Source organism: Phoenix dactylifera, chromosome 8 (assembly GCF_009389715.1).
Source record: "Phoenix dactylifera cultivar Barhee BC4 chromosome 8, palm_55x_up_171113_PBpolish2nd_filt_p, whole genome shotgun sequence".
Classification (NCBI taxonomy): Eukaryota; Viridiplantae; Streptophyta; class Magnoliopsida; order Arecales; family Arecaceae; genus Phoenix; species Phoenix dactylifera.
Window position 1 is genome coordinate 9,055,887 of NC_052399.1, and position 25,121 is coordinate 9,081,007.

The window sequence follows — 25,121 nt, forward strand, 5'->3', positions numbered from 1 at the left end:
GTCTGCTAGGAATTGGACTGATATGAAACCAACTTCATAATGGATATATGCTGATATATGCTAACAGCCAAATAGTGCATCAATCGAGCATTTTATATTCCATTGCTGGATACCATCTCCACACAACTCTTCTCATTGAGCAATTGTATCTCAAAGAGCCATTGTATTGTCATTATGGTCTGTATTGCTAAATATTGGGCACCTTAAGATCACTTGATACTGCAGTCATGATCATTAACTTGCACTAGTCATATCTATAAGCAACTGAAAATTTTTTGTCATGTCATCTTGAGCTGAACTTGCAGATACAAGAGTGGTTGTTTATTATATTATATTTATTGCATTTGGTGAATATTTGTAAAAAATATCTTCAGAAGAGAGCAGGGATTCTTTGGTAATTAGTGCACTTAATACATATGTTTGCTTATGTTCTCATTGATTATTGCTGCCCTCCTTTCAGTCGTAGGAGATGTCAGAGGCAGGGGATTAATGTTGGGAGTAGAATTTGTAACTGATAGGAAAGAGAAAACACCTGCCAAGGTAGAAACAACAATGCTATTTGAGAAGCTCAAGGGTAGGTTGTAGCTTTCTTTTCTTTTTCTTATTCTTTCATGCAAGTCTTTTTTCCCCTCAACTTTATAAATAATAGTTGCTTTTCTTATCTGTATATCTGGGAGTGCTAGTTGGTAAAGAGGGCTTACATGGAAATGTCTTCAGAATAAAACCACCAATGTGCTTCACCAAAGAGGATGCAGGTTCTTGCTAATTAATGCTTGACAGGGTTCAACCTAGGTGTCTTTACTTAAAAGATTTAAACTTATTTGTTTAATAATATTTCTGTCTCTTGATGCAGACTTCCTTGTGGATGCACTGGATTATGCCATCTCCGGCATGTGAGATTCACTACCCTTCAAGAGCAATAAAAGAGTTTCTATTGCTTTCCTCTAGCCCCAAATCAAGTAGGGGAAGGGGATCCACAGAGATGTCAAGAGTTAAAAGCCCTTGTCTCCTTTGGGGTGGAATGTATGGAGAGCGGCTAAGTATATGAGAATTTGTGTTTGCCTGAACAAATATGCTTCAATTTGGCAGAAAGCATTGGATAAAATTGGATGTATTTCAGATATCTTAGATGGAGCATGTTAATGACATCTGGCCAATTAGTCATGCAATTTCATAATATCACTATATGTATTATTCGCAAAGAGAAATTCTTCACTGCACCACTCCCATCCCAGCTCCATTCCCTGGGTGCAGTGATTAGTGGGATGGTACATGGTGAACCCCATGTACCACACCAATCCTCCATTGCCATGGACTGTTGCTCTCAGCAGGGAATGGAGTGGTATTGGAACCAGCACTCAACTTGCAAATGCCATGAGACCACACTGACCGAGGAGACTCAGGTGCCTGAAACAGACTTTTTTGCACGGTATTCAAAGTAGCGTCATCATCTCTAAATTACCAATTGTAAACATAGATCATATTATTTTATCCAATGGAGTTGATGTATTTTTTCTTTCCCTCTCCCCTCATTCTTTAGATGTATTTTTTTCTTTCCCTCTCCCCTCGTCCTTTCCTGTGAATGCTTAATTGCTAAACACCAAGCTTCAAGCTCCAAGCTCCAAGCTCGAGGTTTAGTGTATCATCTCTTTTCCTTGCAAGATCCCGTATTTCCATTTTCTAAGATTCACACACTATATACACAGCGACAGTCCATGCGCGACGATAGTTTTATAATTCAAATAATTTCAATATCTTCAACGTCAGAAAGCAACCACCATGTCCATAGTTTTATGCTCCAGGATACGTAGAAAACACCATATCCAGAAGGGAGAAGGAAGGAAGCCATTACCACTTGTATGTCTACCTAGTTTAGCTCGTATAGGAAGTCTTTAGTTGAAAACAAATAAATAAAACAAAGCTAGCTTAGCTGAATAATACTTTTGCTTTTTAAAAAAAAAAGCAGTAGGTTTGCATCCTGCCCTTGACCGTGAATAATACAAGCTGGCAGATACACCTCTAGATCCGGGCCAACTTGTCCCTTTCATTGTCTCAGCAAACGTGGATAAACAAAAAAAAATATATGGTTGGCATGACCACCCATACAAGATCGTCAACAATACCGCATTGTGGCCCATACAGCAGATTTATATCATTGGTTTCCAGTTATATTATTGCATAAATGTCCGGCTGGCTGGTCCAGAGGCATGGCTCCATCCTTTGTCTGCTGCAAAGAATTTGGCTTGGTGCATATTCTTTGAAGCTGATGCATCTGAGACTCCAGTTGCTTGACCTGGTACCGAGGGGATCCCATGCTTTCTGGAACCTTATTTACCAAAGCAAACTTGAAGAAAATGTTACACACAATTGCCAGTATAGAGATTGTTAGCAATATATCACCTAAATAAGTAAAATAAATTTATAATTATAATTAATAAAAAAATTTAAAAAAATAATATATATATATATATATATATATTATTTGGCATCAAAATAAATCTATTTTAGCATAAAAGAAATCTATTCTAGCACAAAAAAATCTATTTATTTAACAAATTTAAATCATAAAATTGTAAATACTATAGATCTGCTAATATTAATTTAAATAAAAGTAAGAGGAAATAGATTGATAGAAGGTAGGTCGAAGCACGTAGATGCTATCCCAGAGAAGTGTTTGCCCCCACGTACAAACTTGCATATCAAGCAAAGGACGAAATAAAAAAAAAATAAAATAAAATATGCTAAGTAAAAGTGCAAAAATAAAAATCAGAAGTGGCTAAGAGGAGGAAGAACTTTTCTCCATAATTTTTTTAGTATTTTTTCTATTTTTTCGTCTTCAAAAAGAAGGAAAATGAGAGGTATTTATAAGATTCAGACATTGGCCCAAAACAAGAAGGCAGGGGCATTTAGGACTTTTTGCGGATGCGTCCGCGGTCATTTCGCAGCCAGCAGGCGCTGGCACGTGTTCGCGGAACGTGGACATGGCCAGCCTACAAACGTCTCGCAGCCAACGGATGCTGGCATGCGTCCGCAGAAAGCACGGACGCGGCCAGCCTGCGGTCAATTCATGAACACCCCAGCGGGCGCCAGCAGGGGCCCGTTGGCAACCGCGCGCGTGCCCAAGACACGCGTCTCAGGCCGCATGCGCCATTAATTTTTCCAACAATCCTCCACAAAAATTAATTTTTAAATAATTTTAAAATCAAAAAAAATGCTGGATAACTTATATTATGTAATAGGTATAGGTACCTTTCGCTTTAAACCTTCACTTACTGACAATTGATTGCATCTGTGGAGCCAAGGTGGTTTTAACCTTGAACCTCGGTCCATGGCTCAGATTAAATCAACAGCACATATAATATAACCCGATCTGGGTTCTAAGCGGGTTGCGCTAATATGGTCATGCGTAGGCATCTTTCATGTGCTTTTTAAGGAATCGCCCATATCTCATAATTGCGGCCCTACGACTGCACATACAGGTGAGTCCTAATAAGGAAACTAGCAAGGAAGCTCCAGCCTCTTGGGTCTCGAATTTATTAAGAGTTATATAAACGAACTCATCCTACCGCTTGCTTTTATGAGTACTAGTGCCATAGGGATGAGAAAAACATAAAACAGTACTCCTCTTAGTCACACTCTGGTTTGTTTCTACCCATTGAACCTTTTAAGGTTGGGTTTCCATCGTGGTGATTTATCTTTATGGGCTAAGCCCCATCCCCCTCGATGACTCTAAAACTACTATTCTAGACAAACCTTTTGTAAGCTTATCAGCTAAATTATTTTTTTATTTTACAAAATTTAAAGATATAATGTTATTTTTCAATTTATATCTTAATGATTTATGATGCACTTTTAAGTACCTATTCATTTTTATATTGGAATTTTTTTGGTTGCACTTATCTATTGCAGATTTACAGTCACAATGTAAGAAGATAGGTGGTAAAGATGACTCATTTATAGGAAGGTCTATAAGTAGATCTCTGACCACTCAGCCTCAATGCTAGTGGTGTCCAAAGTTATCAGTTCAGACTCCATGATACTTCTAGATATCAAGGTTTGTTTGATGGATTTCCAAGACACAACAGCACCTCCTAGGAGAATGACATATCCTATAGCGGATTTAACATCTCAGATATCGCTGATCCAGTTGGTATCACTATAGCCTTTTAGAATAGCAGGAAACTCACTAAAATGCAAATTATAGAATTTGGTACCCTTAAGATACCTAAGAATCCTCTCTAATGTTATCTAGTTATCTCTGTTTGGATTAATAGTATATCTACTAAGTCTATTTACACCATATGCTATGTCTGGCCTGATGTAGTTTGCTAGAAATCCTAGTGAGCCTATGATTTGAGCATATAGGCTTTGAAGGATAGGAATTCCTAAGTTCTTCTTAAGGTGTGTAGAGAGATCAAAGGGAGTAGAGATAGACTGACAATCAGTATAATTAAATTTATTGAGAATCTTGTCAACATAATGACTTTGGGATAACTCAATTCTATTTGCACTTCTAACTTTTTTGGTATTTAAAATTAAGTCAGCTTGTCCTAAGTCTTTTATATCAAACTTATGGCTTAAGAATTGCTTTACTTCATCAACTATCTAAAGATATATCCTAAAGATTAGTATATCATTTACATAGAGGCACAAGATCACAAATTTATTTCCAACTCTCTTATGATATACACATTTGTTTGTACTATTGATTTTAAATCCAAATGTCAGTATGGTTTCATCAAATTTCAAGTGTCATTGCTTGGGTGCTTGTTTAAGACCATAAAGAGATCTGATTAATCTACAAACTTTCTTTTCTTGGCCTGGGATTATAAATCCCTCTAACTAGTCCATATAAATTTTTTCATTTAAATCTTCATTTAGAAAAGCTGTTTTCACATCCATCTGATGAATCACTAATCTATGGATGGAGGCTAATGCTATCAGGACTTTAATAGTAGTAATCGTAGCTACAAGTGCATAAACATCAAAGAAATCTACTCCAGGTCTCTGTAAAATCCTTGGCAACCAATCTAGTCTTAAATTTATCTACAGAGCCATCAGGCCTAAGTTTCTTCTTAAAGATCCATTTGCACCCTATAGTTTTACAGCCAGAAGAAATATCAATCAATTCGCAAGTATAATTTTGGATCATTGACTGCATCTCATTATCTACAGCTTCTCTCCAAAAAGATGAATCCAAGGATTTCATTACATTCTCAAAAGTACTTGGAGAGTCCTCTATAAACACCACATTCCTCTTTCTTCTTCTTCTACTTCTAGGATTGGGTTTCCCATTGTGGTGGTTAGGGTTTCTAGGGTTGTAGGGTTTTTTTTTATAATGCTTATTTTTGAAAAGTTGGTTCTGATTTTTTCTAGGTGGGACCTCTACATTATAAGCATTATTTTTGTGTCTAGTATAGGTTTTACTCATAAGCCTAAACTGCTCTTCAATTCTAATGGAGTTCAAAACTTAGGTTAGGGTGAGACCTTCTTGGGTATGGCTCAGACTCTTAGCAAAATCAGACTAAGAATTAGGTAGTTTATCTATCAAACGGGCTACCTAGAATGATTCATCCAAATTGGTTCCATTAGCCCTAAGCTGGTGGATCAGGATTTCAAATTCATGGATTTAGTTATTCATAGGCTTTGAGTCCACCATCCTAAAGTTATTGAAGTCGGAGGCCTTGAACCTCTTTACCCCAGCATCATCAAGACCATATTTGTTATCCAGGGTGTCCCAGAGTTCTTTGGTACTCTTAGCTTTGTAATAAATGTCATACAACCTCTCAGAAAAGGCACCTAGGATTCCATGGATGCAATGATAGTCTATCTCATCAGGTGTCCTAGAGGCTGTGCTGGTGGAGGCAGAAAGTTTTGTGTGGGAGGAGGATGAACTTTGGTTTGAGTTTTGACGAGTAGCAAGTCGTGAAGTAATTGGGTTGGACTCGTTATCAACTTCAGTAGTGCTCTCATCAATGGCCGAGATCAACCCTAATGTGGTGAGCCAGAACTGCATTTGGTTCTACCACCTCCTAAAGTTATGGCCATCAAATTTCTTAGATTTGGCACTAAGGTGGTCACTAGTGTTAAAAGCCATAGGTTCAATGTTATAGAAAAGAAACAGAAACCTGAATGAAGACAAAAAATTTATGTCAAAAGATTGCACTAAAATTTGTATTGAATTTTAAATGTATAGTTGCTATATTCAAAAATTAATAGCCAGATCAGCTCCAGATCGGTGGTGGAGCACTAGGCTCACTTGAGTACCAGCCTTTCTTAGGCACGTATGCCTTTTTGACAAGTTTTTCTTTGACACTATTAGTTAGTAGATATAATCAATAGAAATCACACAAATTCACTTTTTAGAAGAGCCTAAGTGCAAACTTAGATTTGTTATTATGGATTAACCAATTTTCAAATTTTTTGTTTGAATTTTCCGAATTAGTAATAATTGATTACTAATTTAGTGCTGGCAAAACAATTATTATAATTGAGATCTAATATGTCAATTTAATAAATTATATATTAAAACGATTTATTACTTTATTAGAATAATTGATTACTAATTTTGTGCTAGCAAAATAATTATTATAATTGAGATCTAATATATCAATTTAATAAATTATATATTAAAATGATTTATTACTTTACTAGAATAATTAATTACTAATTTTGTGCTAGCAAAATAATTATTGTAATTAAGATCTAATATATCAATTTAATAAATTATATATTAGAATGATTTATTAACTTATTAGAATAATTGATTACTAATTTTGTACTAACAAAATTTATTGTAATTAAGATCTAATTTATCAATTCAATGAATTCATTATTATAGATTAACCAATTTTTGAATTTTTCGTTTAAATAAGATCTGGAAATTACTCCTTGAAGAGTCCAAATGGAGGTATGATAAACCTCTTGAAGGTTAAGCAAATTATTACCTTTTTAGAATAATTGATTATTAATTTTGTGCTAGCAAAGCAATTATTGTAATTAAAATCTAATATGTCATAATTGTAATAAAGAATTTAATGAATTATATATTACTAACAAAAAAAATCATCAAACACTTCTTTGGATTGTTAGCAATATATCACCTAAATAAGCCAATAAATCTCTAATTACAATTAATAGAAAATCTTAAAAGAAATAATATATATATATATTATTTGACATGAAAATAAATCTATTTTAGCACAAAAGAAATCTATTCATTTAATAAATTTAAATCATAAAATTGTAAATACTACAGACCTACTAATATTAAATTTAAAATAAAAGTAAGAGGAAATAGCCTGATTGAAGGCAGATCGAAGCGTATAAACGTTGTTCCAAAGAAGTGTTTGCCCTCACGTACAGATTTTCCGGTAATTCTCCTCAAAGATACGACGATCCAAAAGGTTCTTCTTCGGTACGTCTCGAAAGAAACCAAAACGAATCCGATCGGACTTACAGATCCAGCAAAGAAAGAAATAAAAAGAATAAAATAAAATATGTTGAATAAAAGAGAAAAAAATAAAAATCAGAAGGGGCTTAAAGGAGGAAGAATTTTTCTTCAGAATTTTTTTTAGTATTTTTTTTCTATTTTTCGTCTCCAGAAAGGAGAAAAATGAGGGGTATTTATAAAATTCAAACGTTGGCCCAAAACAAGAAGACAAGGGCATTTAGGACTTTTTGCGAATGAGTCCGCGGTCATTTCGTGACCAGCAGGCGCTGGCACGCATCCGTGGAACGCAGATGCGGCCAGCCCACAAACATTTCACGGCCAGCGGATGCTGGCACGCATCCGCGGAAAGCCCCAGCAGGCGCCCGTTGGCAGTCGCGTGCATGCCTGAGACATGCGCCATTAATTTTTCCAACAAAGATCGGTAATAGTACGAGAATGCACGCCTCTTCATCTGTTAATGCCATTCCTACAGTACTTCATAAAGCCACCTCAGATTTCTAAGGCCATTTAAGCTTCTAACCCTGCCTTATACTTGCTACAAAAACATGCATCATAGACAACAGTTAATTCAGTTGCTGCACAAACATGCATCATAGACAGCAGTCAATCAGCAAGCCAAGCAAACTAGCGGAAGGATTTTAATTAACTTTACAAGAATCTCCATCCCATTGTTGGAGTCTCCTTCCAGGCATTTATTGAAATAGTAGAAGCAGGTATGCAGAGAGAAACTGAGATACAAAGAGCACTTCCTTGCTGCCAGGCTATTAACTGTAGCTCGATGGATGGTTGCAGACTCACCTCAGAATGTGATGTGTACGTAGCTTTGAGGTGTTTAGGCTAGTTCTCGAGGACGAGCAGCCCATAGGAAACTCAAGGCACGGAGACGTTGGAAATAATCACCAATGGTGAGCAGGCCCCGAGCTGCTTGGCGGGTTGTCAAGATCCGGTACATTTGCTGAAGGGTCTGATGCCGAAGGTGGTCTGCCTGTTTGACAATTGTGCAATCCCGTAAAATTGAGACAATTGCATGTTTACCCCTTGATAAAGTCTAGAAGTATTACATAGCATGCATGCTCCTGCAAATTGACAGCGAAACTCCTAAATATCGGTATTTGGTGTTACAATATTATATTCAAATCTTGCCAACTATTGTGCCATGCCTGTACTCCGATTGTTTGCTAAATATTCAGGAATTTGTTTAGGTGTATCAAAGCCACAAGAAGACAGACAACAGATATAAAGGTTGATTTGACAATGTAGTCACTCTGCTTCTTTCACTGCTCAATGTAGTTACTCGAGACAGACTGCTCGGTGGGTCAATTTCTACTAATTTATTTCTCACGATATGATGTTATAATTTCTTTATAATATATGCTCATGCTCAGATACTTTGACTGTTCTGTGGATTTTTTTTTTCCGAACCTTTCCTTCTGGCTGGCAGATTTCACCATAGATTCCCTGCTTTGATACATAAATTCCCTACACCACCTGTGTATTTTTTTCCTCTTTTGCCAATAGACTGTCATTTTGCTCATATAACATGAAAACCTTCAGAGAATGGATACTGTTATGTGGCATCTTATAATGAGTATGCTTGAGAGATGAAGGAAACAGCATTAACAGAAGAGGAAAGAGAGAATGCGCATGGCTGACAAAAGGGAGAAGAAATGAAGCATTACCTGGTTTACAAAGCTTATCAGGGCCTCCAGCTTCCCCATTGCATTTGTCATCAGTCCCATATAATTTTCCATATTAGAAGTGCCTAAAGGAACAGAGGTTATAGTCTCAGCAAGAGTTTGTTGAAGTTTATCTAGTCCCTGGGAGAGGGCATCTTCAGCTTGTTGAGAAGATTGCTGAAGGTTATATACAGCCATGAATTGTTGCTCTGTCAAGGGGTCTAGCTGTGGGGTGAGAACCTGAAAGGCATGAGCAAGGGTAATGGCTGCTCTTGCATTTGGTACAACTTCTTCCAAGGACTCATCATATTTCAACAACTAGCAATGTGCTATTGCATCTACTGCTATTTAATCAGACCTGGCTACATAATGCCAAAAATATAGAAAATGCTTGGCTAAATAGATACAACATGACCTTCTAGCCATGGTGCCAGTCAGTTTAGAACTATTGCTAAACTACTTCCCAACAATATTGATATTATACAGTGCTAAACCATGTCAACTCGAGAGCATGGTTTTAAAAGCTAGCTTTGACTAGCTTTGAGGGTATAGTAAAAGATAGCCTCAAGGCTTCCATTTGGAAACTAAAACAAAACCCATGCAATGATTCTTGGGGCAAAGAAGGGGCTGCAGCTTTTTATTTCCTTGCACAATATCCCTTTATAAAATAGTAGAATTTAGCTTCATCAATTATTAACAAAACAAGTATGCCCTTAGTAGCAATGATGTAAACTTATTTAGTTCATTTCCTCATCTCTATTATCTGTGAAGGTTTAACATCTTGGCCTATGCTTGAGACTTTAAGCTCCTTGATCTTTATCAAGGGTAATCGATGGTCCATACTTTATAGCAACCCATAAGGGGTATAACTATTGTCATATAATTAAATCATGAATTAAATATTTGAGGCTTACACTTTAAACCGCCTTGAGGCTTATGCCTTGCATTTTTCACTAAAGCACTTCGCCTCCACTTTTAGCCTTTTCTAAACACTGCGCTAAAGACAGGGTACAAGTTATGTGAAATTCATACATATGATGTCTGAATGCAACAAGTTGCTTAGACAAACACTTCATAGCCTTTTGTTTCAGAACCATTGAAACAATCATGAAATTTGAGGATGCATATGAAAAATGTACGCAAAACCTTAAAAAAGGGTACTTTTAAGAACCAATAATAGGGAATTAAGTTATTGGTAACTGAAAATAGTGTTCCACCAAGTAGTAAAATAATTTTGTACCAGAAAGCTTATTCATGTTTTGGCGATTCCCTCATAAACTAAGCAATGTTTTTATTCTCTTAGCAGATGAGTGGTTTTTTATAGTTGTTGATTGCCCTCCTGCTCCACCAATGCAATCCCCCATGGAGGCTAGAGAAGAGACATAGGAGCAGCAATTTCTGATTTGGACCGGCCAATCTGGCTAAAAAAAACAGCCTTTATGTGGATGAATTGGGTCAGGTTTCAGTTAGTAGAGACTAGAGACTAACCTGATTACAAAAAGGTTGGGTTTGCATTTGGCCCCCAGAGTTGACGGTCACCATGGGTTGGACAAGTCCATAAAACCCAATCCCAAGGACAGTGGTAGCAGTGAATGGGCCATTGGTTAGTCAAGGGTTGGTTTGGGTAATTGTATGAGAATGCAGTTCATGATTAAGAATAAAAAATACCAAGAGAAAAATGGAGAAATAACAAGTTTAGAATTTATGACATGTACTTTTCCCCTTTGATTCACACTCCTCTCTCTCTCCCCCACCTCCCTCCCTCTCTCTCTCACTCAAGGGCCCAACCCTAGATCACCTTTTCCAACTGTATCTCATTATAATTTTTCAGGCCATATGATTGACAAGTAAACTCTCATTGAATGGCAGAAACAGTATGAACTATGAACCCACTTAAAATAATTAGGTTGGTTATGGGTTTATTCTTTTTAGCCTGATTATAAATGGATTGGGCATCCATAGAGGGTTTTTTGACCTGAAACCTGACTCAAGCAGTTGCCACCCTTATCACTAAAACCAACGAAAACATGATTAAATTTCAACAATGGAACTTAAAAAATCAACATATGGGGCTTAAGAGTATATTCGAATGAGGTTAAATCACCTTTAGAATCTCTGAAGGCCGAAACCCTCCAATCCAGATAAAAAACTGTTCTGCAGATGTCTTCCACATCCCAGACATAAGATAGAAGACATCAGACTTGGCAGCAAGTGCTTTTATACGGAATAGTTCATCATAATGTCTCATTCCACTTTCTACAAGTATGCGGAGCTCTAGATCAGATACATGTGCATGCAGAGCAGCTCTTAGCTCACAAGTATGCCTATTTTGTTCTTCAACCCAATGTCCATATTCCATCTCAAAAGCAGCAATTCCTACAAGACCTCAACAAGGAGCAATGTAAGGAGCACAAGAAGATAATAGTAATATAGTATGTCTACCGGATATGATAGAGATTCCAACTCCATATAGAAGACAGGTAGGCATAGCTAGCACTTAATTCAATAAGCATCAGAGAATTTAGCTATCGAGTAATAAAAGAAAATTATTAAAAATTTCTTTGTTCAACTCATCTGGACTCACCAAGGAGCAAAAATGTTCGATATATTAATTTTCTATTACATGTATGACCACTAAGTACTGCTAAACAAAAAATATTAGGGTTGCATGTGATTGCCGTTTTATCTGATGGTACTTATAATCAGTAACATAAGACCTGATCCTCCAATATGCAATACTACACCAGCATCCCTCTGCAGAATTGGAAGCATTTTTTCCTCCTTTTTGGATCTGTTGCCTACTGACCACCTATATAGAAATGTATGCTACGTTGCTTCCTTTGGATCTTGCATGAATTTACATTTTCTAGCTGTAATACGATAGTTTCCTTTTGAGCAGATAGATTCACACTTTCATGAGTTAAGCAAATGGCATGGACACATATTACTAAAAAATAATTCCACAAGAGAGAGAGAGTTTATCCAGACACTTTTTAGCACAAAGTAATCTGGAAATGCCAACATAATAAAAGGATGAGATATATCATAAAATTTCTAGCTTAATGACATCATCAAGTTAAGGATAGTGGGATTTCAAGACACCAACAAAAAAGAAGTTTGCATGAAACAAATAGAAAAGTTGTGGATCCTTGAAAAATGTCCAATGTGGTTGAAACAATTTCAATCAGATTGTGTCTTTTACTTTGCAAAACATCACCAATCTGGCACAGCTAACATAAACAATATCTACTAACATCGGTATTCCAGAAGTTGAGAAGACAACTTTGGCAAGACCCAGAGGTCCCATACTGAAAGGTTCTGAGTTAATATGATGGTTGATTGTAACAAACAGAAGTTCCACTTGAGAAATAATAATTATAAGGATGTAGGATTTCAATGGTTACCTGAATCAACAGCTCCTGATGACCCAAGAAATGAATCACCTGAATGTTCACGAGTGTACACACCCTGCAAGTCGGCTTAAATCACCAAATAAGCTGATAGCAGCTGCATGATGAATCATTTATTCATGATCCAGTAATTATGGTACCTGCTGTCTAGCCCGTTCAAGCTCTTGCTCGAGCTGGGTCAACTTCATACTACTTGCTTCTAGTTGTTGAATATACACCTATAGAAAAAAACATCGTAAATCTATACACCAACAATGACCATCAAGGTTTGAAGTAGGGCTGCCGGTGGGCATACCAGAAACCACCAACAGGGTATGGGCCATGCCGGGCTACAATATGCCGAAACAAGAAAAAAATAATTAAATATTTTTACTAAAACCATTTTAAAAAAAGAGTTAAAGAGGTCATGTGCCAACCTATGCCAGGAGCCTGTACTGGCCCAGCATGACTGGCACTTGAAACCATAATGTCCATTGAGGTACAAAAAGCAAACAAAACAAAAGAGGTCAAAAGATCTCCCGAAGTTTTACTGTTAATGGGAAAATACCTTTTTTCTTAGACGACTTTTCCGGGCTGCCTCTCGGTTTTGAGCAAGACGTCGTAACACCTATACACAAAGTCAAGTATCAATAGCATTAAAATTGGAATAATTATTTATTGAAACCTAACTGCTGGTTGTAATACAGAAATAGTTTAATTTTGCATGCTGTGCCCAAATCCAATAATACATGGATAATGATACTTGTTGAACATGGCTAGGTTGTGTCTAAGTATCTTATTTTTCAAAATCAAAAAAAGTTTCGGAAACTAGCAGATGTTTGAAGTTTTTTTTAAAAAAAATAAATAAATGTTAATCTTTTAATCATGGATGTGACAGACAGTTAATTTTAGCATTTGCAATGCTGATGATATTGCATGGAGTATGTTTCATGGATTCGAGTGATGACTAAATAATGGAGTTGATGGATGATCGTGTTACCATGTAGAGCAACTATATTATTTTAATATCAACTATTCTATATGGTTGCTTAATTTTATATATATATACAGTAGCATCATATAGCAGCCATTTAGGATCCTACTTTTCAAGATTTACTGTATCAATGTATCTATATCTGTATCCATGCCTGGGATTCATAGACTGAAGGCATTTTCTTGAGATTTTTGAAGGATGAGTTATGCACATTCTACATGCATGCTTAATTGTTTGTATTTTGTAACATAAAATATTAACGAACATACTTTTGCTTGATAGATGTATATAGTTATGATTATAAAGTCACAAACACTTTCAATAGGAATCTAAGATTGGTGAAAGGTAAATTATGTAAAATACTGAAATACAAGTTCTCTTTGCTCCTTAATTGTCTCTTCTCTGACACTATCCTCAATGGTTCAGCCCCCTTGAAAGCTAAAATTGGTTATCTGATTTTTAATATTAATTTTGGCATTAACCAATTCAATCCAACACTTTTTTAGTAGCTCTCGGATTTTGAAAAGGATCTGAGTTTACAAATTTAGTACATGAATTACAATTCACAAATTTTTCAAACATTTACTCAGTATTTTCTAAATGTAGCAATCTGTTGTTTCTTAGAATTGAAATTGCACAAAACTATCCATGCAACTAAGTTTACCCTAAGAAGAAATGAATTTGGAAGAAATCAGGAACAGCAGATCAACTTAAATAACAATAATAAATTGCTGAAAAGCATCACAGGCCATATAATTAAGAAGGTTAGAGATGACATCAAAAGATTTAAGATGGATTATAGGTGCACCGTGTGGCAGCCTCAGTGAGAAGGGGTACTCATATAGGGATTTAAGGGTCAGTAAAGTGTAGAGGGCATTTGACAAAAGAAAGTACTGATGAAGGTAGGAAAAGACTGCTTTTTAACTATAACAAGCATGAAGCTGACTGCTAATTGATGGACTAAAACTTATTTATGTCATGGTTATGTGGCTCAGGGAAAAGCTTGAAAACTAGGAACCAGTTTCAGCTGAGCTAACTGAGTTTTCACCTTGAAAGTTTTGATGGTTTTGATAGATCGAACTCCAATTTTGTCTACACAAATAAAATATTAAACATCAAAACTTTAAGAAAATAAAAAAAGGTAAGCTGAGTTAAATAAAATATGTAAAACATAAGTTTAAAATTTATTACATGTCTATGACCTCTGAGTAAATATTTTAACAAGAACAGCTAAAACAAGAGGATATTATAATTTTGAAAATTTTATTTGTTTTTATTAAGACTATGGAAGTGCTACCAATTCAAGTTAGCTGGTCAAACACTTGGGCGAGAATGCAATCAAGACTCAAACCCAAAACCTCCTTCCGTATGGAGGAGGGGTGCAACCACTGGACTATAACTTAATTTAAATTTTCTTTTAAAGCATGTTTCATATCATCTAGGTGTTGTATATCATTTTATTATTCAATGACAATCTACCATAATCATAATATCTTTGAGATTCAAGAAAAAAAAAATCTAAGTTTCTTTGGAACCCAATATTCCTTCCATTGCTTAAAATTCTTCTCCTAACTTGTAAAATCCAATTTTAGTTTGGAGAAAACACTTCTTGAAATTTAAAAAATGAAAAAACAACAATATAAATTGCCATATAAACAATAAATCTAACCTCACAAGTCAATTTCACCTGCACCTCTAAAACTGACCGAGGTTTTAATTCATTTTTGGCAAAGCTGAAACTTTTTGTTTTCCAAGTATCTGCCATTACTTCAAAGTTAAGGCTTGCCGTACCGGTACCGGACCCCATACCGGTGCCCACTAGCATAGGCGTATCGAGTATCGGTACAGTACGGTATGCGGTACGTCAGGCATACCGACACTGGCGTACCGATACCGGTACCCACCGATACTAGTGCGGTATGCCTGGCGTACCGATACCGGTGCCCACCGGTACTGGTACGGTACGTCCGGTACTAACTGGTACAGCATACCATGCTTCAAACCATAACTCATGCTGTCCAAAGCGCCCTTTCTTAAAGCAAATAGTTTGAGCTCAGCAATATCTATTGTGGTTCCTCAGACTACTATTAATCAGGTATAACTTGTCCATATATACATCAAATGCTGCCATCATCTTGATGCAAGCAACTGATAAGAAAATGATTCTCGCCATCAATTATTGAATGATCAAATTTTTACATGTCTTTTCACATGCAAACAGCCAATAAAATTTATGAGCCATTGCTATACCACTGTGGAAAACTAATATCAATGCACGCTTCATATTCAAGGATTTATATACTGGTGTTGGTACCAATACCAGTCACCAGCCAGTGCAAACACAGGACATGAGGGCACGAGATGCCACCTGTCAGCTCAAATGAGCTTATAAAAAGGTGTATCAAGAAATACTGACCAGTACAGGCCCATACACATTTGGCATGGGGCACTTGTATAGGATCCAGTGCAATGGGGGGACCAGGTGCCCACTCCTAATCAGTATGGTATGTACAGGCTAGTATTGGGCAAGCAATCTTGGATCCCCAATCCTTAGTCAAACAAAATGAGTCTGCCGATTAGTTAAAATTATTAAGTAGCTTTTCATAAATGTGTTGCCAAAACAATTTTTTACTCTCAAAGACCCATTTAAATTGCACCAACCAGCATTATTTTTCCCATCACAAGCATTTCTCTCCATCTCTTCATGCCGTGAGGCATTCTAACTTGACCCAAAATATAATAAAAGGCCCCAAACTATAAAACAAAAGCTCTGATGCCAAAACTCACGGTGAACCATCTAAATTTTACAATCCAACTTGGGTACATATTTGAACTACAGCATTAACTAGTTCGGACACTTGAACATTGGTCAAATTGAATCTTATCATGTTACTAAACCAGGACATGTGATGAGTTGTCAATAGATTCCCATTTTCATAAAAAACCACCTGCCTTAAAAGGAATCTTAAGGAAGACCATAAAAAAATATGTTTGAGGATTCTTTTCCAAAGTAGCAAATTGTCCAGGAAGCAAACACAGAGGACCACACACAAAAGATATAATTAAGGATAATATCTTAAACAAGATTTCCAGACAAGTACAACTGATTCCACTTGGTCTGGAAACTTGCAGGAAAAACTGGAGAGTTCCTTCATACTAAAAATCTCTTCATGGTTTACTATGCAAGAATAAGCAAACCATGAATTAGCATGAAAAAACTTCAGTAACGTAACTAATGGGATAAAATCCAATAGTACATCCACAAAAGAATGTGTGTGTTTGCACAAGATGATCTTTTTCGTGCATCCATTTGCACAAGATGATCTATCCATTTGTGGCTGTGTGGCTGTGTAGCTGTGTATGATCTTCTTCGTGCATCCATTTGCACAAGATGATTAGATATGTAAGCCACAGCTTCTATTCTGAGATTCATAGATGCTTAACTGCAGTCATTAGTTCATTATGTTTAGCTAACAAAGGATTAGTCAAAAGCATGTTTTCTATCATGTATAGATGAATTACGAAAAGGTTGCAGCTTATATTTTAAAAAGAAGGATGTAGAGATAGCAGAGTAATTGATAATTACATCCAAGAACCACATGGCACAGAATTCCTCAAATGGATCAAAATCGACCATGTATGACTTAAAAAGCATGGACTATTACACAGGTCCAGGATGAAGTGGTAAACATTTAAGACAAAAAGATATAGAAACTATTTGAAGTTTTGAACAGTCTACAATGGTAAGATGTCATTTATAATTGGCATATTGAATGTCAAGATCGACCAAACAAAAGGTATGAAGAATCTTAAGCATTTAAAGTATAAAATAAGGTGTGAAAATTTAATAAGAGAATATAAATAAACAAGAAATTAAAATTACTGAGTGTATAATAAAAAGTCAAGCACTTACCCATGTTATATTCAATTTAGGAAAAAAGCATTTATAATGAATTTTAAGTTTCACATAACAGATGATGAAACGTTTTGAAGAGAAATTTATTCATAAACTTTGGTTCATGTACCTTGTCTCCAGGCTTATTAGCTTCCTGATTGTATTTCTTTGGTGGTCCTAGAGTCCTATGAGGAATATTTTCAAACTACAGAAATATTAAGAGATTAATATGTCATAACCAGAAATATATAAATGCAAAATCTTATAATTTTATGATAAGAGGATACACTATGTCGTGAAATTTTACCCCACTATCAATTTTCACGTCTGCCTCCATGACTGTTGATGAACCAGAATACTGACTGCTATCAGCTCCGAAGGAGTCATCCCACATGCTAATCTGGTGGTTATGTTCATATATATCCATTGTACTACAGGTGGAGTATGGAGTTGATTGAAAGCCCATGCTATTTGGTCTGACAGTAAGAAGAAGAAAATATAACTCACTTGCAGAAAAGAGGAGAAAGAGAGAGAGAGAGAGAGAGAGAGAGAGAGAGAGAGAGAGAGAGAGATTCTAAAAGACCGTTAAGAAATACTAATTGTCCAAAAAACCAGTCATTGAGAAATGCAAACCAAGATTTCAAGTAATATTTTTGTGTCTAACTTCAGAAGATTTTTTTATAGAAAATAACTTTTATTTTCATTTCCTTGACAATGTACACGTCAGTCCAGATGTAAAAAAAATCTTTCTATTTTTTTCTTTATTTTTCAGATTAACAAGGAAATTCTCAAAGGAATTCATGCAGCTTAGGGATCCATGGCCACAGATCAGCAGACCCAAAAACCACGCTCTATTCCTGCAAAATGATTTATAATTTTCCAGACTACTACTTGGTTACACTAGAATTTCTAACTTAGTTTCATCTGATTTGCAGGTGATTCATGAAGGCCACTTTCCTTGAAGCAAAGAGTCAATTCATTCTGAGAAATTCAATCTAACTATGGATACCATATAGTGCTGTAAATAGTTCAGGACAGAACAGAGTCTATTGCAATTTATTTTGCATAAGTTCTCACATCCAGCTTGCATGTCTATGCAAAAAAAGAAAAAAAAAAAAAAGTTATGCTGGCAACTTATTTTATTGAGGTATTATATGGCAATGGCTCGGTAGTTATTTTCCTCCTGCTCATGCTCATTTTACTAAATTATGATCAGTTGGCACCAGATCCAAGGAAACAAGCAAAAAATTTGATTCTCGGCCTCTTTCAAGAGATATACTTATTTGATAGGATGCTCTCATGCAATTACTAATAAGCTAATAAAAGGAATCATCATATGCATTGCACAAGAACAAATTGTTTTGAGTAACTGAAAGCAAAACACTATCCAATTAACTCCCCTAAGCTCTAGAATTTAGCAGTCAATTTTCTTCATATAAAGTAGACTTGAAAATGATCTCAGAATTTCATAATCTTACAAACCATCGAAGACCTTAGAAACCAACTCATAGAATGGTACACAAGTTAAAAAGCAATAGCATAAAGGTTTTGAAACAAATCTAACAAGTGGGCACTAGCTATATAAGCTTAAAATAATGTAACATCATCTAGAATTAAGCTGTTGCAAATTGAAATCAAATGAATGCAAGAATTTCCTTTGATGTAATACACCAGTTTGAAAGCATGCAAAACATAGACAATGCAAGTTACTAGGAAAACATGTATAAAACGTTGTTTCAATATATTTCCTTCCCAAAATGGTGGCTTTGTTAGAAAAGAAAGAGCAAAAAAACTTTAAGATATTGACAAGGGATACTCTAGGGTCTCAGACAATGAAGCATGATTCATGAACAATAATCCATGACAAGTTTTGCTGAGTCTAGTAAATTTCCCAACCCTATCAGCAGAAGACACATGATACATAGTAAAGATCGACAAGTATTGAGACCTCAAACACCATCCCTCTTAAGTGACAAAAAGGAACCATTTAATCAAAGGAAAACTTATCTAAATTTGCTAGCAATTTGTTTAAAAATACTTAGTTCAGCAAATAATTCATCCGTCTACCTAAAATTAAAGATAGAGGATTTCCTAACCGTACCTCTGCTGTATCACAGGGCTCATCTTTCTCAATAAAATGGGCAACCTTAAAAGCAACTCATACTCACCCATTATATTAACAATAATTATTTGCAGATGTTACGAAATATCCATCATACCTCATTTTGTCCTGCAGATTACGAGCTTAGTCAGAGTCCAAAGTTAACAGCCAATATCAGAAGCAAGAACTAGTACGAGAAAAGCCTCTTCCAAGCTATCTTGAGATTTTGCATATAGGGAGATCATTTTCCGAATATTTTCATTCTCTCTTTATGCCTAAAAGTTCCTGGACAACTCTAATCTTTCGCATCAGCTCATGGGCGAAACGTGTCGCTTAAAGACATTAAAACGCTACTTACCTTTCTGAGCCAGACAGCAAAAAGGGACATAAGCAAAGGGGGATAGAGATCACCTAAGAATTCCTACCTGCAGTACCTGCCATTCCCTTCTATCAATCAAAGAAAGATACTATCTAGCATACAAACAAATGATCGAACTCACCTTCTTTTAACTTCGCTTGATATTTCCATCTAAAAGACAATTCAGAAGCTCGGCGACCAAACCCTAATAATAGGCGACCCAAAAAGCCACCTTTGAGGGCTTTTCCCGAGTGAAAAAAGAAAAGGAAAAAAGGATTCTCCATCTACGTAGGTTCCAATTAGCTTCCCATAAGTGAGAAGCTCTGGAAACAGAATCCTGTCCTCCACTCCACCTCCAAATCCAATCCAAAAAGCAACATGAGATCGCAGAAATATATAAACAAGCCATATCACCAAAACTTTTCCACTAAATCATATATATATATATATATATATATATATATATATATATATATATATATATATATATATATTCAAAATATATCGAGAAAACAGGGAAAACCTTTTTTCAGCCAAGAACAGAAGAAAATAGGCTAAAAATAAAGATTTAATTCGAACCTCGCGATCGCATGGGGAGCTCCAGCTCAGGGGATCCAGCCGGAATCGCGAAACGACGAGCCTCACAAACCCTTCCGAGCTCGAAAACGCTTGCTCCTCCAAAACCCTAGCCCCCATTTGTCTCTCTGTGGCGTCCCAATGGAACCAAGAACCGTTCTCTAAGGAGTAAGAAGAAGAACAGAGGAGGATGGAAGCCGGAAGTGGAGGTCATGGATTTCTAATTCCCACTCGCTTCCCCCGTGCGGGCCTCTATAAATTCATCCCTTCTATTATTTTATGTACTAGGACTGCGCCTAACCTCTTCAAAACATTCTAGAGCGAAGTCGAGAAAATGGGCGTGTGTACACCAATGAAAAGGAGTATTAATAGCGAACGCCTTCCCGCCACCCCAGGCCAAACGGTCGGCACGTCGTGCTGACGTCATCAACCGCTGCTCCCGTGATGACCCCAGGGTGGAAAAATTATACAAGAAATAAAGAGGAAATCTAAGGCCACCTAGGGGAAGTGAAAGCTAGAGCAATGATATTTTAGTCATCCATATGTCATATTATATTTGTTTATGCTGATCGAGATAAAAAGAGTACAATATTTTATGTATTTGGTATCAGCAAGTGTTTGGCATTATTTTTAATTAATAAATTGATTAAGATGATGATTTTGTCGGTCACAACTTGTGATGCGCCTCGAGAAATGAGGTATGATTTAAAAAAAAAGTAAAATTTGGATTGGCAGATGCAAATGAACAATATGCTTGCACTCGCTAATTAGTATATATTGCTTCTATGGTTTTCTATGCCTACTGAAAAAGCTAGCACGAAAAAGTAATGATATTTTTAGGGCATAAATGATTATAAGCATGTTCATCATCGCGATTTCTCTTTGTGCCTTGATTCTATAATTACTCTTTATTTTCTTTTAACTTAGATGGATCATATAAATAAATCTTGATTGGAAAAAATATGACGCATTTGAAGGAATAAAAAATATAATTTTCCAATGATTGATTATAGTGGGCATTCGGAAAAAAGTTGTTTAAGAGTTCAATAGTTATACACAAATGTGTTATTATTTAAGTTGCACTTGATAGAAACTAGCCCAAATTCTAGTACCCTCACCAATATTATAGTTGATATTTTCAAAATATATAAACAACCGATCTTTTTTTGCATAGTGTACAATGACACATTCGAAGTATTCATATCACAAAAAGTTTTTATCAATTGACATATCGTATTGATACCATATATCTTAAATATTTATTTAGCTTCTTTCGTCTTATTTTATACAAATAAAGAACATAACAACCAGAATGAGATTTAATATTTTATGTTTTCTTATATAGAATAAATTTTATCTATGATAAAATGCCACTGCATCTCTACATCTACCTCTTTGAAACAATTTATATAGTTATTCAAGAAAGGAACTGAGTTAGAATCCCACAAAGAATATTATGCTTTAGTAAAAACAAAACGAAGGAATGGCTAAGAATTGTGGTGCATGAAGGCCAAGCAAAATGATTTCCTACTCAAAAATAAGATTGATGCAAATAAATTTCAGAACCCCAATAAAAAGGCCTGTTTAATGCCCATATCCTCTAGATAAAATACTAAATAGTATTTACTATCTTATTTTTAAGCAATTCATGTTCTTATACTGTGATTCATTTTATTTTTTATCCTTTATTTCTAATGAAGGTCACCGATTTTTCTAAATAAATAAAAAATTTCTTATATGTTAAAGTTGAAATGGTCTTCTAAAATCACATGTATACTCCACTTGGAATGAATATTAGCAATTCAAGCATCAAGCTTATTAAGTTAAAGTTGACTTTTAGATTTTATTAAACTCATATATTGTTCAAGGAGATTAATTTCTAGGCATGACTTTCCTAGCCACTTAATAATCAGGTCTGTTGACCAAAATCTTTATTATAAATCCATTTTTCTGAAAGCTATTCAATTTTCGTTATTCTACTAAGAGTATGTATATGCAAAAGATGCATAAGTAGATAAAAAACAAACTACTTAGTACATATAAAATATACATCAATGACTAAAAATCAAAAAAAAAAAAAAACAAGGAGTGATCCCAACTATAAAATACCAATCCAAGCATAGCAAAAAATTAGTTTCCTCTAACTTGTTTTTTCATCATCTAGCACAAATATTAAATATTATCTAATTCTTACATTTTTCCGAAATACACCACCTCCATTTGATATTCAATATTATATTATACGGTGAGCATCGAAATCCCTTTCCTTTGAGTTTATTCCTTTTTCTCAACAAACAAGCATCAAAACCTTGGTCAAGAATTGAAGACAACTGAATCATTCAGGAGAAATAATATGCTAAGGACATATAGAGCCTACATACATAGAACCATAAGGTTGTAAGATCAAGATAAAGGAGAAAAAATTACTCAAAATACATAGAAAGAAAATAAAATAGAAGGTACATCAAAAAGAAAGTAAAATGAAGTATTAGAGAGCACCTGATAGTCCCTACTCTCAACTTGGAAATGCGGCTGAAATGAGAGGGAAGAATGAGAACACCTTGCAAACAACAAGCTACGTATACCTTCCCCTTCCACTGGTGCACATACCAGTAGGAATGCCTAATCAGTCACTTTGGAGGAAAAAGTTTGCAACCCACTAAACTTATATGCATTTTGTTGACATTAAATAATATTTTTAGGGTTCATAGGAGGGAAAATCAGAGAAGTTGCCATCATGCTGCAAGTTGCTATGTCTTAAATAGAAAAATAAAGATCATTGTTTCGATAAGGACCTTTTAAATGGGTCACATGAGAGATTACAACCCCTAGCATTTGGAGCAGGTAGGGGTCACATTATCTAATTAACAATTATTAGTTGGTGGGTGTCAAGATCTTGTTGACAATTTGAGGGATGCCCTAGTATTCGAAACTAGGTGGCGACATTACCGTCATATATTTGAAAATAAAAAATAAATATCATAAGTAGAATCCTTTAGGATTCTCTTAACTATTTTGGGCTAGTCTTGCGAATTCTTATTAGTCATCAATCTCATAATCGAGATAATTGATTGCCAATTTAATGTCAGACCTCCACTTTTTTTTTTTTGTTAAGCCGGATAAATCATATAGTTCTAGTATGAGTATATCAAAAAAAAAAAAAAAATTACATAAGGGAGGAGGAATAGTCTCGTAGCCATTCCACAAAATGCTGCAAGAGTGTTGAGCAACACAGGAAGCGACCCAATTAGGTACTTATGTTTAATTTAATAAAATAAACCTCCATTTTTTCAATCCATGCCTATGCTAGTATAACAGTGTAATTTTAAAAATATTAATATTTTCCAATTTTGTTGGAGAAAAGTATGTCAATCATCTACTGAGGAAGGACAAGAAATATTTTACTTGGATGGAGGGATCATTTGTACCATTAGAAGAAGTGTGACAGATCATATTATTTTACAACTCCAACAAGCCCCGTAATGTACACTATTTCTAGCATCGGAATGTAAGTTTGTTTGGGATTGTAGCTCCCATATCACCATATTAACATATGTTCAAAACTCTATCCTGTTTGTGATATGAACTGAGCTTGAATAAGCTTTTTATCAACTCTAACTGAGCTTCTGTTTATTTTTACGAGTCTCAAGGGAGATGTTATCTGTCGAGAAAATTTGGCCCGAGTACTTCGAGAAAAAGAAAACCTGCATTTAAATCGCCAAGAGGTAGGCAGGACTTAAATGCTTCTTGACATCAAAAATATTTTTTTTTTGGTTAAAAAAAAGAAGGCCTAAGATTGGCTTATTTAGAAGTTAGCCTTAATTAACATATATTCCAGCTCTATACGAACTAGGACTTATCCTAATGGTCACACCCTTAAATTTAGTAAATATAGGTTCTGGGTTTGAATAAAGAACTGGGTAACCATAGTTCGCGTAAGTCTCCCAATCTTTCTCTCTTTTTTTTTAAAAAAAAAAAATCCAAGTCAGCTCATTTTCTAGCCAAATCAGGCTTGAATTGAGTTTGTTATTGAGTTGAATTTAAGCTGTTCGTGGTCAGTAGGATGTCATTAAGCTGAGCTTGAACCAGATTAGATCTGATCAAGCTTTGTATGAAATTAATTTTGAGTTCGAATCCTAGGATTAAGCTTGATTTCTTTATTATTATTTCGAGCACAATTCAAGCTTAATTTTAAATCAAGCTAAAAATGAGCCTACTCAATCAATTTAAGAAACCTAAATCGAGCTGAAAACAACTCAAGATGAAATCAATCTCCTAAATGGAAGCTTGATTCTTGATTTCAAGTTTTGGTTCAAGATTCGGTTCGAGTCTAAATTAACATTTAATCAAACCAAAGATAAAGGAATACGCTAGTCAAAACTTTAATCCAATAATTTATCCTGTATAAAGTATAATCAATATTATATATATTTATAATTTAAAAATATCCGAGCTCGATTGAACTGGGTAGATTTCTAGCTCAGGTCAAAATTAATTCTAACCTGTTTTTCTGGTTCTCCTGCTAAGCTTGGGCTGCTCGGCTTGTTGGAGGCCCTAATGATCAACATAGTCTATGGGAAGCCTTAGTCTTGTCTAATGTTTTGCCCCCTCCTTCCATTTTGTTTCAATAAAGGCATAGCTTTTGTTAACTTTGGTGGGTTGCAAAAGAGAATATTTTC

At 35.4% G+C, this 25,121-nt stretch overlaps 1 protein-coding gene across 3 annotated transcripts; it reads right to left on the reverse strand.

Moving 5' to 3' along the window:
* Positions 1-8,059: 8,059 nt before the first annotated feature.
* Positions 8,060-20,782, reverse strand: LOC103720758 (transcription factor TGA4-like). 3 transcript variants are annotated; one of them, XM_039128867.1, is made up of 10 exons: positions 20,446-20,782; positions 17,715-17,883; positions 17,538-17,612; positions 14,561-14,604; positions 13,087-13,146; positions 12,680-12,757; positions 12,534-12,597; positions 11,234-11,505; positions 9,133-9,369; positions 8,060-8,438 (listed from the first exon to the last, which is right to left on the reverse strand). In XM_039128867.1, exons 6-10 carry the CDS (start codon positions 12,725-12,727, stop codon positions 8,286-8,288), a joined length of 774 nt encoding a protein of 257 aa, XP_038984795.1. In that variant the 5' UTR covers positions 12,728-12,757; positions 13,087-13,146; positions 14,561-14,604; positions 17,538-17,612; positions 17,715-17,883; positions 20,446-20,782; the 3' UTR covers positions 8,060-8,285. The 3 variants fall into 3 exon arrangements, with proteins under 3 accessions (XP_038984795.1, XP_008808847.2, XP_026665663.1); XM_008810625.4 differs by lacking the exon at positions 14,561-14,604; XM_026809862.2 differs by lacking the exon at positions 14,561-14,604 and having other exon boundaries at positions 8,303-8,529.
* Positions 20,783-25,121: the final 4,339 nt, after the last annotated feature.